Here is a 15,814-nt window from a genome sequence, read left to right as displayed (position 1 = left end):
GTTTTTGAAACCTTTGTAGTGTTTTTTCTTAAAAAAAAAAAATCCACTCTTGGCAATGCAATAAAAATGAAACAAAACCAAACAAAAGTCACCAGAATCCAGTGACGTTTGACTGAAGCTTTTTGTCATTACCCCTGGAGAAGAGGCAGCTCGCAAGGACCAGCACAAAGTGCCCTTAGAAATCAAGTGGTTAGACTGTGCAGAGTGTTTTTGTTTTTAACGTGCTTTCCAAAACTGTCTGGTAAGTCTTACTGTCCTTAAAACTAGTTTTCCACCTCATTGTTTCCAGGCTGTGCCGTCTTATAAGCTTTTTCGTTTTGTGGGCAATGAATTGTATTCTTTTGTTAACTCTTGTAAAGGACTCCATTCAAAATCACAGATTGCACAGTGGACCCGAGGGGTCCCTGCACTGGTTCAGAGCACCGCCCCTGCAGTTATATTTTAAAAAAAATGGAATTTTAACCATACCAGAGCATCAAGGTTTATGTACACTCAGACCTTAGCATTCCCAAGGCAACTTCTCTTCTCCCTGCTGCAAGGCGCTGGCTAGCAAAGGCACAGCGTACATTTAATCTGTGTGCTGACATATTATTAAATGCATTTTTATTATCTTTGTGAGCCCCGGGGCTCTTAAAAGTCAGTTTCCAGAGCTGGCGTTTAGTTCCTGGCAACCATCTCCTTGGGACTTCTATAGATCTTTGCCTCCTGTAAGGCTGCAATTATTCAGAGACAAGGGCTTCTCTTCTTATCCGGTCCACTCTCTTTCAAGGACTTAGAACATGAGATAATTCCGAGCAAGAGCCTCTTGTTTTCTTCTGGGAAACCTAATGTGCTTCCCGGGGGGAGTTGAGCCCTCAGGTGTGTGGGTGCTCCTGAGAGCCTGCAGGGAACCTACTGGCCCCTGTAGCAAGAGCACCAAAGTGACACCGTTTGTATCCTACTGAATTATTCATCCTCTGCCCTCAGTCATGCTTGGCTGTTTTTGTGAAGATTTTGTGTTACAGTAAGTTGTTCATATCTGTATTTCACTTGTAAATGGTGAAAGCTTTGGGGGAATGTACCATCCCAAACCCCAGATTGGGGTACATGGTATGTGTTTAATAATATCTGCTGCTTTAAATGCATTTAATTCTTTTTGTGTTATCCAGTGGGCTCAGCCAGGACCGAATTGTCACATTCTGCTTTTGGTCAAGGATTCCTGCAAGGAGTTACTGGCTGGAGGAGGGAGTTCTAGCTGCCTTCTTTGGGGAGCAGCTTTGCTGACTGACTGCCCCATCTAGGCTCAACTACAGGCCCCAGGCAACCTAGATCTCAGTGGCCACACCTTATACCCTTAGGCAATGCTGGGTTCTGCAGCTTGTCTTTGCTCCAATTCTTGGAACAAGCTTCTGCCTCCACTTCCCTTTGTGTTTTTATCCTCTGTGAGGGCTGGAGACAAGCCCCTAACCCAGTAATTGGAAACCTGTGGTCTTAATCCCAGTTACCACCCACTGATCCCACCCAGAAAATACCTTCCCCCTTGCCCTTGAAGACTATGATCATTTTTATTGCCCGTTTGACACAAACTCTGTATCAGTACACTACTCTGCTTACAATGCGTCCACAGACGCCAGTATCATCCCTAGTTACCTTGTGTCAGCCCTCATTTAGCAACAGCTCAGGTACTTAAGAGACAGGAAGAGAGGAGGCATCTGGATTGCGCATGGAAGAAAAGCTGCGCAGGTAGGTCAAGGACCAGCAAACTAAAGTCACAGCCTAGATGCCATCTACAGGTCAGATACTGTCCCCAGGCAAGACATAAGATGTAGTCCACAGGCTAGCTAATGTCTACAGGCCAGAGACCGTCTACAGGCAAGATGTCATTCACAGGCTAGAGATTGTCCACAGGCCAGATGCCATCCATGACCTGTTCAAGGTGACTGGACAAACCGCAGCTGCCACTCACGTGCGGACTGTGGCTGCTCTTGTGCTGCAGTTGCAGAGCTGAGTTGCAATGGATACTGTAGCCCAGAAAGCTTCTTAACACAGCCACCACATGGCCCTTCAGAACATATGCTGACCCCTGTCCCTGGCAGAGGCCACCAAAGAGCACTGAACTGGAACTCCACAACCTCAAGATGCTTGGGATTTCTTTGTTAGTGTTTCCTTATCTGTTGAATGGGGACAATTCTACCTCATAGGGTTCTTAATGCAAAAAAAAAAAAAAAAAAAAAAAGTTAGAAAGATACAAATTTTAATGAAAATTAGGGCAATAGTTGGCACATGCTGAACACTCAGGAAATTATTATTTTTATTCTTGCCAAAGTCTAGAGAGGTAAAAATACTCATCCAAGGTCACATTGCTTGTAAGGGACAGAGCCAAGCTTGGTCCCCAGGTTGTCCAGTCCAAGGACTGCGCTCCCAACCATCTCCCATGTTAGCTTCAGTTACGTATACCCCACACCAGTGCCTGACAGCAGTTGTGAGAGCTAGGGCGGGGGTGGAGAGAGCCCAGGAAGCTGCCCTCTGGTCTGTGTGGCAAGCACTAGTAGCTTGGAGAAAGGTCAAGGAGTCACCCAGTTTTCCTTCCCTTGGGGAATTCTACTGGTTTCAGTGTCATCAGGGCATTCTGAGATTCCCAAGAGTGTCATGGGTCCAACTCTTCACGTATAAGGATTCTGTTCTCAGTGCTTTGACACAATGGCATGCCTCTTACTAGTTGGTTGACCTTGGACAAATTATTGTGTCTGGACCTCTTTTTTTCCCTTTCTGTAATATGGGTCTTTCTGCCAATCCTGGGGTGATGGAGAGTCCCAGCAGGCAGAGGACTGTGATGCTCCCAACCACAGGAACCAGAAAAGCCCTAGAGGACTGCTGCTACCTATCATGAACACAGAGGAGGATGGCTCACAGCTGCAGGCTTTTGGTTTCCCCTTGAGCCAGTGCATCTGAATGAAGATCCACAAGACCACAGGAGCCAAAACGTGTTCATTAGCCAAGCGTCCCCAGATCCTCTGTCCATCACCTCCTTGCAAATGTGTCATTCTGCTACACATCAAGATGTTTCCAGAAACCTCTTCCCCAGGAGCCTCCCCTAAGGCCGAGTGGTTACAACAGCTTCGTCTCCATTGTCAAGTGACAGCAGGACAAAAGAAGACTGGATCAGGTCAGAGAAGATGGGCTGTCCCCCAGGACTCTGATGGGCTGTGATTAGAGGGCCTCTGTACTCACTGGGCAGAGCAGACATTGTACTATTCCTTTGCAAATATGTATATTCGGCAAATGACCTGTTTTGACAATAATGGTTCTTGTGCAGAATGGAATGGGTGATGCTCATTGCACAGTATAAAACCATGGTGTTTTGAAGGGTGACCCACGGCTCATGATGCCTGAGGTGTCAAAGAGAGGCTGGCCAGCTCGGCCCACAGCTAAGCAGCAATCAGTGAGCCTATGGGAAGGATCCTTAAGGGAAGCCCAGACAACCACTATCTATCGAGTGTCTACAAAGTTCCAAGCTGCTTCTAGATGCTGCCCTTACTCTCTTGCCTGAGACAGGTGTAGAGCCTCTTCCCATTTTTGCAGATGGGACATAGGAAGCCTGAGTTAAGTGCCTGTTTCGAGCCGTGTTGCTGGCAGTGGCTTATGCTGAAGGGTATAAGATCCCAAGTCAGAGCTCCTCTAGAAATCGCTTGTTTTCATCTTGGCTAAGCTGATGAAGCATGAGCTAGAGAAATCTGGGGCTTTCTCAGGCATTTCTGTTTATTGAATGTCCTCAGTCTTGTCCTCACAAAAGAGTCACCTCATCTGACAAAGGTGTTTTCTCCTATTTTTGAGAATTAATTTCTGTGGAAAGATTACATATCATAACTCGAATCTCATTTAGTTTAGCCATTACTATACTACTTTTTTTTCTTCTTCTTCTTTCATATATTATATCCAGACCACAGGTTTCTCTCCTACATCCTCCCCTGACTATAATGTTTATATTTAAAAAATAAAAGAACAAATTTGTCTACAGGAATGATTGAGGCAGGAGAATCACAAGTTCAAGGCCAGCCTGGGCAACTCAGACCCTGTCTCTAAATAAAAATAAAAAAGGACTTGCAGTGTAGGTGGAATGGTTAGGATGCCTGCCTGTTGTGTGCAAGGTCCTGAGTTCAATCCCTAGCACCACAAGGTTAATAGTAATGATAATAGGAAAAAGAATAAACTTGTATGAACTGAAGATTGTGGTGATGAGCAATTTAGTTTGGACCCAGCTGAGGGGGATTCACTCAGTTCTGAAAGACCTGCCCCTAATTAATTACAACCACAGACAGCATTGAAAAGGGCTTTCTACATGTTGTATGCCTTTGAGTCATGATGTCATTTAACCTTCACAGTGGTGTGAGGTAGGAGGCTCTTTGCTGAAGCCCCTCTGCAAGTGAGCAGGATGTGTCTCCCTCATGAAGCCTCAGTTGTTTACATTACAGAAACCGGCAGCTAGATAGAGGGAGGGGCCTCTGCTGCTCATCTGACTCTCAAGATAACTTAGAACCATTTAGACCCAAAGGCATCAGTAGGCAGCCCACAGGCTGACCTTGCCCACAGTGCCAATTGTGTGAGAAGCTTGCAATTTTATTTTTTCTTTTGATTGGAGTATCTGTGGTTGAATACCATGACCTCCAGCCTGGGATAGCTCCTACCACACACTTGGCCTCACATGGGCTAGCTCCCACCACTGATCTGGCCTCAGAGTCAGGAAAAACCAACACCACAGCCTCTGAACAGAAATCCTGGGATCTCTGAGCTGGTCTCTGGCTCCCTAATCTTCCCTTATTTAACTGCTTGCCCAGCAGGTTCTGGGTTTACTAACCTGGGCTTAGACTGAGCTCTAGTTTATAGGTACCAAGGATTTCCTTGGCAGGAGGCAAAGGACAGGTTTTGAGGCCATGCTCTTCACTCCACATTGGCCCTCCTGTTCCTGGCTGGCATCACTCCTCTGCTGTGGGATCCAAGCTGCCAAGGACCCTGCCTCCCAATGTGATGAACAACAGCCCAACACCATGCTGAATTCTTCTTTAGAGAAGCGAAGGACAGGTGAGTATGCCAAGGTGAGCCCCTGGCACAAGCTCCACTCTGCAAGGTGCACAGAAGAGTTGAGACTTTGGTTGGTTGAGGAACAAACAGCAGGCTTTTTAATTCCATAGCCCAGACAGGGCCTTGCGGGCCAGTGGAGAAAGGGACCTCCTGGGGCTGCCTGGCTGCCACCTTGATTTCCACTTCTTCAAGTGGCTTCTTAGAAAAGAGAGGAATCAGTGGATAATCAAGCTGAATGACTGCTGCGCTTTCCATGTGAGGAGTCCAGAGGAGTTGGGGAATTGCAGAGCTGGAGACAGATGGGCTAAGGGGAACTGGGTAGACAGCAGAGTATAGGGAGCTGGTCTTCGGCCTGGGAGGCAGACGCTGGGCTCCAGTGTGGATCAGAGGGGATGGTACAGACATCAGCATTACAGTCTGGCATTGGGTTTGGGACCTGCATGCTCTCTTGCCTTCTGATCACGGGTGACACGCTCTAAGCTTCATCTTCGTTAGCTGCAAAATGGAGTGACAGTTCCCCCTGCCTTGCAAAGTGCATGAAGAGATAGATGCTGTCCGCCTTTAGCACCAAGAAAGGTTGCAAGTAACGCAGGGATGAGCTCTGTATGTCGCCACTCACTCTCCAGACTCGAATGCCAGGGACAGCTGGTGTTTTGCTGAAGAGAAATCACAGCTTGCAACGGGCGCCAGGCTCTAGTTCCTCGGTGCGTTGTTCCCACTCTGCTTCATGTGCTGACTCAGGGCTCCCCACGTTTCCAAGTCTGAATGAGCAACTGGGGAATCCTCCTCCACGTGGCACATTCTGCCAGCATTGGGAGTCACATGGAGGAAGCACAGCACTGTGTTTGTAATGGGGATAATATTTTGAAAATAATAACTGCATTTTTTTTTTATTCCTCTCCAGGAAACAGCATGCCTCAGTCTGTGCTGTGGATGGTCGGGGCAGGAGGAGGCCAGGCTGCGGGGAAAGTTCTGGTCGGACAGGATGAGAGAGTGGAGAGCCTGCCTCTTCTGGACCCTAGTGGATTGCCAGCCAAAGGAAGAGGGAGAGAAAGCGGGGAAGGCTGGGGGGCCAGGGTGTATGTCTGTCTTTCCTCAAGAAGTTACAGAGCTGCAGACATGCCTCTAGGAGTCCTGGAAGTGCCCACAGCCCTTCTTTGGCCCATGGGTGTGATCAGAGAGCCAGAGTCCCCAAGGGTCGGGGGCTAAGAAGATTAGACACATCAGAAGAACATTTACAGCATAAGCACCAGGGTAGGGGTCAGCTAGTAATGCCAAGGGCTAGAAGAGCGAGGGTTAGCCTGCTCGGCTCAAGGAGCAGCCAGGGCAGCCCTTCTGCAGCAGAGAAGAGAGCACCAAGGAAAGCCGTCTGGCCAGCTTCTATGTGTCAGTGACTGCCATTGCCTGCTCAGTGGTCCGGCTTGGTGCCTTCTAGAGGAGAGTGGCCTTTGGAATGATGCCACAGTGTCTAGCCACAGGAAACTGAGATGACTGAATGGCACTAGTGAAGTAAGAGGACAAGATATCACTAAGTGTAAGTTCAGGCTTCACAACACCCAATTGTGTGCTGCAGGCCTTTGTATGAAATAAAATGCTCTCTTTTTTTAATATCCATGTGTACTGTGTTCAATTTGTGAGCCACTGTATGCCAGTTAATTTAACAAATCTTTTCTAGAGTGAGGCATGTTAGGATGTTTGGAGGGCTTGAGATTTGGTAAGGAGTAAGACCCCAACTCAGAGAAGGTCTCCTGTTCCCACATGCCGTGTCTTCTAACAGGGGCAGAGCAGAAAACTTGGGCACAAACCAGAAATTATTCATAAGTGAGCAGGCAGCATTACCGTATTGAAACTCGACTAAGGTGACAGAATAAAGAGAAACTAGGAGCGGTGGGAGAAAGTCACGAGCGATGAGAGGAAGAGCTTGTTCTCCCATAGAGATGAGAAAACTGAGGCTCTGAGGGCCTGGCCAGAGCTTTAGATGAAGCTTCTAGTGGCTGGGATGGCTATAGGCTCTGTCCCTCTCCCAAGGTCTGGAAAAGCAGTTCTGTGGGGGCGTTGGGGTGGGGGTGGGGGCCCTTTGAAATACGAGAACCCATCTGAGTTGGGAGAATTGGAACTTGTGGCCATACAGACTTGGATCTCAACTGCAGCTCTGCTTCTCCTTGCTGTCTTTCTAAACCCTGGCAGCCCCTTAATGTCTCCAAAGCTTCGTTTACCCTCTGTAAAAAAAAACAGGGGGGATGTCTCTTAGGCTTAAAGGGGAGGGTTCAAACTGAGATATAGAAGTGTTGGAAAGCCAACCTTGGGTACCCGTAGCCTCCATACTCATCACCCGCTGTGTGTGACTTGAGGAACCATTGTCACCACCAACTCGCTCCTACAGCATGCAAGCCTGTCCTCTCCCCTGTGTCCCCAGGACACAGCATGGGTCTGAGTGGTTCAAGAGTCTCGAGGGGCTTACAGGGTCATGTGGCATGGGATACCCATGTGAGGTCATACCCACATACCCACAGGGGGGGAGAAAGAGTGAGAACTACACACGGACTAAAGGGGGATGTAACTGGCTCTGTGTACGCTGCATGGGTGCTCTGTCTGAGGAGGAGGTAGCCCCTGGAAGGGCCCTGGATGGCAGGGAGGGGCAAGCAGACAGGAATCAGGGATGGCAAGGACCGAACAAGGAGTGGGAGCAGTGTGCAACAGAGACATGCAGATGAGAAATGAGCTTGTGTTTGAATGTGCATATGTGCAGGTCAGGGCTAGTTGGTTCTGTGATGTCCCGGAGTGGAAGGGGAACTGTATCCAGATAGGGGTAGGAGTGAGTGGTGAGCGCGGGGGAGCAGGGTCCAGAGCAGAAAGACTGAAGAGCAAGGCCCTGAAAGAGGTCCCAGTGGCCATTGGCAGGTGGGCAAACAGTAGATGGAGGAAAAATTGCAGTCAGGGCCGGCGGCTGGAAAAAGGGACCTGAAATGGAGTGGGTGGCTGGAAGGGAGGAGCCAGGAGAGTAGATGTGGGTTTGAAGGGCAGCCTGAAAGACTGAGGCATATTTCAGTAGCCAAGGACCTCTGAGGGGTCCAGCTGGGGACCTCAGGTGAGCAAAGCTGGACCTGTATTCAGCATGGCACCTGGGCACTAGCAGAGTCCCTTTCTTGGGAAGGGAGGGAGTGAAGAAAGAAGGAGCTGGAGAGCCTAGCAGTCAGAGATGTCAGGGCTTGGCAAGCGCCCCACCCTAAGACCGGAGAGAAGGGGTGGGGCTGTCTGGCTGTAATGGGATGGACACAGCATTACAGGTGGCCCGTCAAGAGAATTGTCAGATACAGCAACTGGGCGGGACTGGCTTCCAGGAGCCACACATTTGAGTGTGACTCTGTAGGGAAGGAAGGTGGAAGAGGGGCTTGCTATGGCTGCTCCCATGGACCAAAGGCTGGTTTTCTGTGTCTTCTGCCACTGCCAGGCCAGGTACCCTGTGGGCGCCACTGTGCATCATGCCTGCTGGCGGCAGCAGGGGCCCCTTCACAGGGCAGGCTATTGTCAGACTGGTCAGAACAGTGTTCTGTGTTGGTCACTGGAGCTGAAACTTGCAACGAAGACCCCAGAGGAGAGCTAGGGTGGGGGCAGGACACGGGAGGGGGAGCACGGGGAGGTGCCACTGCTCTGTGTTGACATCCTGTCCCCTCTACACTCTTCCAGTCTGGCCTTGAAGCCCTTTTCTGTGCACAGATGGACAGAGCCTTACACACAGGCTGGCTCTTGTCTGTCTTGTCCTCTCCTGGCCCCAGGCTTGCTGCTCTGGTGCTCTGGCTGGGGTCCACAGGGGTGTGTATGAGGCTTGAGGTGTTCCGTGCTCAACAGCACCAGCGTGGAGGAGTCAGGTCAAAAGCCTGGGTGGTGTAGGGGCTTTTATGGCCTGCGACAGTGGCAGTAGCTGTAACGATGGCTCTTCCGCTGTGCACCTGCTTGTGAATGGGAAGTCCTATAGCTGGCAGCTTATCAGGCCCCAGTGACATTGGAAAGGTACTGAGCAAATATCTCTGGCTCTGAAGGATTCTCCACAACTCCTCTCATTTCCCTGGGGCCTTGGGATACAGATCCTCGCCGAAGCTCCTGCAGACATCTGGCTAAGAGATACCCACCAATAGTTCAGGACATGGAGGGCTCTTTTGTCCACCCTCACTGAAGTAGCTGAGACATTGGGAACCTGGTGGGCATAGGAAAAAGCAGTTGTATCTCAATTATGGGGAGACAGTCTATGTTGGGGTCCCTTCAGTCATTAGCAGAGGCCAGTGCTGAAGGTTTAGGTCCCAAGCCCAGCCTATCCTTGTTGGTTGGTCTCTGTGTGACCTTGACCATCAGAGTCCCCTTTTTGATCCACCTTTTTACCCTAAAGATGAGGACAATGGCTTTCTCTCTCCCAACATCCCTCCTGGACCCCACTGGCCCCAAAAAAAGATGGAAGTTTGGGGAAGTTTTTTTGGTGGGGTCTGGATTTGTGTACAGCCCTCAGTGGCTCCTGCCCTGTGTCCTCTAGACCCAGGTCAGTCTGGAGTGGACCTGCTCTCCCTGTGGCCCCTCTGTTGGAGCACATGTCAGGACCAGAAAGTGGGTGTTGGTATCCAGGAAGGGATGATGTTCTAGGACACTGGCCACAGGCCCAACCCCACTTCTCCAGCATGGCCAGAAGATCCTCAGTGCCTGGATACCCACACCAGGGTCAGACCATTCTCCTGGAGCCTTCTCAGTGCCAGCCCTGGGAGCCCCGCGTCTGAACTAGTTCTGCCCAGGTAAATGGAAAGGCCTGTGGCTCTAGTCTCTCTTTAGATAAGTGTGGTAAGTGAGAGGATGAGGGGCAGGACTGGCCTTAGAGGTCCCAGCCCTGGGGATGGAGACAGGGAACTTCATTAACAGGATTTGCTGCTCTTATAGAGGACACAGGTTTGGTCTCAGCATCCACATTAGGTAGTTCACAACCATCTATAACCTCAGTTCCAGGGGATCTGATACCCACTTCTGGCTTCCAAGGGCACCAAGCACACGTGTGGTATACACATACATGCAGGCAGACAAAACATTCCTACACACGAAAATAAAGAAATCTACAAAAACAAAACAAAGGAAAACCCATCCATGCGATGTTAGGATAAATCAATGAAGTATCTTCAAAGTGTCCAGCCCTCCCTGGGTTCGCAGGAGCCTGCCTGCTCCTTCTCATCCACGTTCAGGGCCAGGCGCCCACCACAGACAACAGTGACAGGCACCTTTATAAGTATATTTTTATTGACAATAAAAAAAATCCCGATGCTTCCTCCCTTGTAAGGAAGGGGCTGCCGAGTCTTGGCGTGCGCATCTGCCCAGCGAGGCAGAATGCCAGCGGCACAGTCACCTCCCAAACACACGCACTGCTGAGAAGGCAGCTTCAGGGTATTTACATTCATGCACTGCAGGTCGCACACTACCTGGACCATTTAGGTCCTATTTGTACAGCTTGGAGTACAATATTTATATATATATATATTTGTATATATAGATATCTCTTTAAATATATATAACTATGTATAATATGTTTATTTTTACACCTATTATTCTTTCATCCAAAATGTCCTCTAGAAGGCTTGTGGAAACACCTGGTACCTGGGAGATCCTAAGTGCCGCTGAGTTCAGACTTAACCACAGTGGGGACACCTGGGGAAAGGCGCGGACATGGACATTTCGCTGACCTCTGCAGTCAGGCTGCACTGAGAACGGGTCCTGGCGGAGTTGGCGTACAGCCTCTGAAATGAAGTTCTAAGTCCACGCTCTCGGTCGACGCTGATTTTCTGTATGTTTAAACACGAGTGGCTTCTGTTGTGATGGGAGACGCGTTCTCTGAATGGTCAGTTCTGGGCTTGGGAGGCTGTTCTCCAGGGGACCCTTTTCAAACTTTGGGTCTTCCCTTGGCTTCCCCTAACTGAGTACTGGGGCAACCCAAGCCCACTAGAGAACGTTTACCTGCACCATAGCCAAGCGAAGTGGAAACCCTGCTGGCTGACAGCACACACCCACTGTGCACTTCCTGGGTTTCTAAGGTCAGGATGTAGGTGCATGGAAATCTCACACTCTGCCCAGCCCTCCAGGTTCCCTAGCAGGAAGCTCCCTTCCTCACTCCTGGGACTAGATAACTCAAGATGTGTGTATGTGTGTGTGTGTCTGTGTGGGGGGTGTCTCTCGACTGTGAGGCTCCGGAATGTGCATGTTTACAACTAGGATCACCCTCCTATCTGCCCAGTGTCTGCTGCAGACACAGGCACCAGGGGACTGTGGCCCTATCTCAATTTAGATCAAGGTGTGTGTGTGTGTGGGGGGAGGTGTGAGACAAGGCACTGGGGTGGAGATGGTCAGGCTTCTCACCCCTGTCAGCCTGTCCCTGATCTACCTGCTTTGGCTTCTTCATCACTTGGGACCACATCCGAAGAGGACTGCCAGGTGCTGTCCTGGCTGAGGTGGGGGCAGCTCCACAGAAGGATCTTGGCAACCCTGTGCCAGAGCCAAGGTAATGCTGTGAAGGTGAAATTCAAACCCAAGCCAAAACCATGTCCTCAAGCAAATGTCCCTTACAGGAGCTATGCCCTGGACCTCCCCTTAGCCTGTGCCTGTTGGGGCTGCAGGACAGCAGCAGCTTCAGGGCAGCCAGCCACATAGCACTGATTTTTGTGTCTGTCGGTTTGACCTGGCTTTGGAATTCTCATGTAGCACAAACACATGCCAGAGATCTCTGGTGACTAAGGAGGGGGCTAACATACCCAGCTAAATCTCTACACTGTGGAGGTGCTGCCCTCCAGCAGGCCGCTTCCTTCTAGGCAAGTACATGTGGCTGGTGAGGGGGCCAAAGGACATAAAATCACAGGGGTCAAGGGATGTGCCTCCCTGTGTGGGTGGTATTCAGGAAAACCAGCCTGTGGGCAGGGGGTTGGCAAGGCTGGATGGCTCTTCATCACTCTCCCTTCCTCCCACACTCAGGAGGCTTCAGTGCCATAACAGCCTTGGCACTCTGAGAAAGCCCCTTCCAGGATACCCAGAAGAAGGCCATCTTCTCTGGGAAACATTCTGAGTACCAAATTTAGGCTTCAGGGGACTCTTGGGGACAAGGGGAGGCACATAGCACCAGGCCAGCATTGGCCTAGCACAGAGTACCACATGGGTTTGGCACAAGTTGTGACCTCTGTCCGGTGAGACAGAGGGCCTGGCTCACACTGATGCTTCCTGGAGAGCCAGGTGTGAGATGTCAGGCAAAGCAGACCTCTGTCTTTCTTGGGACGTCCTCGGTCTGGGCTTCTGGGAGACACGGAGTCCATTCCCTGGGGATTGTGTAAGCTGAGCTCACTGCTTCCCTTGGCAGGCATGCAGTCAGGAGCTGCAGGCTATGCTGTGTGTGGGCAAAGGAGGGTGACACGGGCTCTGGAGACGGAAGACCATGGCAGATACAGTGGTGGTCAGATGTGTGGGAAGCACCTTTGCAAGGGGACATTTGTCTCATGGCTGTGTGATGGCTTTTGTTAGAATGTCCACAGGGAAGCAGGTGGGCTTCCTGCAGGAGAGGAAGCTGCCAGAATGGGAGCAGTCCCTGGTCACCTTTCTTCTGGTTAAACTGGGGTCTCTCTGCCCCAGGAGGACAGACAGACCCTCTGCTTTCCTTGGGATACATGCTTTCAGTAGCAACTGGGTGACAGTCGGGGCGCCCAACACAAGACAAAGGAGTATGGAGAGCCCTGGGTGGTGCTGCTGCTCAGGGGGGCCACATGCGGGGAGCCTGGCTCAAGCCTAGAATCTGTGCAGCACCCCTGGGGTGACCAGGGCTAGCCTGGGAAGAGGATGCTTTCTCCTTCAGGAGGCTCGAGGCCTGCAAAGCATGAAGTCCCGGACAGGCCCAGGGTCAGCCCATGTCCACCTGTCCTCACATGTCCACCAGTGCCACCAAGGTGTTTTTCCAGCCAGTGGGTCCAGGGCCTGCAGATTCACACCACCGCAGTGCTCACATCCACCCCTTTGTTGCTCTGGGCAGAGCTCATGGGGTACTCAGCAACACTGGTGCCATTTTCATCTTTTCTCAGCGGTTTCCTAGAAAGGATTAAGGAGGGGGAGCAAAGAAGCCATTAGTTCCCAGAAACTGTAATGGTGTAACCTCCCAGCCAGAGTCCAGGTTAGACCTCTGTGGGGTCAATCAGAAGCTATGTAGACTCTTACTAGGGTGACTGTATAAATGTATAACCTAGTGTGCAAGCCAGGGCCTATTGAGAAGGAAAGGGGACAGGGGCAACAAGTCTGAATTGGAACTCCTCTGGATAAACCAAAATGTGTGGCCAGCCTAGTATAATCAAGCTCTGATTGATCCCTTTGGGGCTGTTGGTTCACAGGGAGTGGCGTTAGTGACTGGCTTTTGCATCCTGCCTCTGTACAATCAAAATCATGGCAAATGTGATGAATGAGTGGTGAGGGTAGCGGAGGCATTCATTAGTAATGCCAGCTGGCGATGGTGGTGATGGCACAGGTGCTGCTGCTGCTGCTGCGTGCTGGTTGTCATGGTGATAAGCATGGTAGAGGAGGGGTCAGCGATGGTGGAAGAGATGATGGTGGTAGTTGGAGATGCTGGTGGCGACAGGAGAGGGTGTGACGCTGATGGTTAGTGTGATAATGATGGTGAAGGGGGTGGTGGAGGTTTTGGAGGCTGTGATAGTGGTGATAACGTAGAGACGGTGGAGATGGTAATGATGGTGTGATTGTGGTGATGGTTATGGCAATGGTGATGATGAGCTAGTATGCACTGCCTGGTACAAGAAAGAGGGAACGTGAGTAGACTTGACTTTAGTGTGTCATGCGGGAAGTCCTGATGACGCCACTGACCGTCTCCCTGTGCCGCGCCCCACCCCCCCCCAAACCCTTTGCTGAGATTATGCAGGTTCCATTCAAAGGTCTTTGAGTCAGTCGCAAAATATCATTCCTGGACAGTGGATCTTTAAAAGTTTCACTGAACCATCTGAAGCTCATTTCAGAGGCTTCTGAGCCCAAGATCCATTTCTCGTATACGAGGGATGAAGACGGTGAGGAGGGAGGCACTGAAAAGGGTCTAGCCCCCTTGCTGGGTGTGTAAAACCTCAGTGTTACTTCTTGGCCTGGCTGAAGTCCTTGTTCCTCAGGTCTCTGGCATCCTTCTGGGCTGGGCTGTACAATCTGTGTTTCCCACCGCTATACAGCTGTCTCTTAGGTGGAGATGATTTCAGAGGTACCCAGGATGAGTGGCTCTTGCTAGGTATTATCTAAACTAGACGCTTACAGTCATCTTCGAAAGCTCGGGGATTGATGGCTTTTACCTTCACAAGCATCCTCAGAGTCTCTGCTAAGGACAGGTATAGTATTTTGTGACTGGTTCAAAGACCTTTGGATGGACTCTGTTTGCACAATCTCAGCAAGAGGGTGGGGGGGGAGGCAGGGAGATGGTCAGTGGAGTCACAGGATGATCAGGACTTCTCACAGGACACTCTAAGGCCCAGTCTATTCGCGTTTCCCTCTTTCTTGTAGCAGGCGTTGTTCACAGATGAAATCACCCCAGTTGGCTGAGCCTGGCCACGGTGGCTTTTAGGAAGGCAAGATCAAATCCCACACATCCTCCTCTGTAGGGTATGTCATGCTTTGCACAGAGTCCTCTCAGGTAGAGAGATCTTTGTCCCTCTTCAGGCCCCTGGAAGAAGCTAGGCTGGAGTTAAGAGTCATTTCATGGGCAGAGGGCAGAACACTGAAGCTGAGCGAAAGCTTTGATTTGCCAAGAGCCCCCGCTTCATGGCAGTAGGACCTGGACTGCCATCTTTGGCTGTCCCCTTAGGTCCCCAGCAGGCATTTTCCTAAGAACAGTCTCTGTCGTCCAGCTGCTTGGGAAGGCCTCCCTGCCCCTCCTCCCAGAGAGCCCTCAAAGTCTTACTGAGCCTTCTAAGAACTCTATCTCACCCAGCTTTAATCACAGGGCCCCATAGGTCCCAGATGTCAGTTCATGGTGGTGATGACATAAAGGGCCCTCATGATACTTGGCCTGTGTATCTTCTGGCACCAGAGCCAACACCCACTCTGTTCATTTCCCCATACTCTGGTCCTAGCTGTTCCCAAAACCTTCTGGGCTTCACTGGTGCCAGTGAAAGCTGAATTATCCCCAAAACAAAAGGTAGCTCTGCGACTCCATTCTCTCACCAAACACGGTACTCATGGGGGACGCTGGCCATGTTAAGGGGCAGAGGCCACAGCTTTTAGAACCTCAGTCTTCCAACCCTCTCGACCTGTGTGAACTCAGGAAATCTATGCAACTTCTCTGAGCCTCAGTTTCCTTTTCTATAAAATGGGCACAACAACAGCATCCCCCGTACAGGTTTGTTGGAAGGATTAAACACATTAGTGCACATCAAGCATGTGGGTGAGTGGCTAGCATACAGTAAGCGCTCTGTAAGTATCCGTTAGCTCTCAGCGCTGCTGTCAGAGAGGTATCACGGAAGCCGTTTGACTGGCCAGCAGTGGCCATCATACCGTCTCCAGTCTGCCCAGACTTCCTACTTGGCATTCACCTTCTGAGGCTCTGGAAGAGCTAGCAGACATTGCTAGGTCTCCTCCTGATCCTCCAACCTGTGGGCCAGTCTGGGCTGGTCCCTCTAAGCAAAGCAGAGGCCACAGAGAACTCCTCTAAATGGCCTGGTTCCTAAAACCAAAAGAGAAGGAAAATGAGTGCCTCCATGTGGCCTGGTCTTGG

At 50.6% G+C, this 15,814-nt stretch overlaps 1 protein-coding gene across 1 annotated transcript in view; it reads right to left on the bottom strand.

Moving 5' to 3' along the window:
• Positions 1-10,613: 10,613 nt before the first annotated feature.
• Positions 10,614-15,814, bottom strand: part of Prima1 (proline rich membrane anchor 1) — a 53,744-nt gene continuing 48,543 nt past the window's right edge. Inside the window, exon 5 of the mRNA XM_055593018.1 lies at positions 10,614-13,146. Within this exon, the coding sequence (XP_055448993.1) occupies positions 13,044-13,146 (103 nt within the window). The 3' untranslated portion in view covers positions 10,614-13,043. The remainder of the gene's footprint in view (positions 13,147-15,814) is intronic.

The sequence above is a fragment of the Psammomys obesus genome, unplaced genomic scaffold, assembly GCF_907164565.1.
Source record: "Psammomys obesus unplaced genomic scaffold, mPsaObe1.curated_primary_1811, whole genome shotgun sequence".
Taxonomy (NCBI): Eukaryota; Metazoa; Chordata; class Mammalia; order Rodentia; family Muridae; genus Psammomys; species Psammomys obesus.
This window is presented reverse-complemented; position numbering and strand designations above follow the sequence as displayed.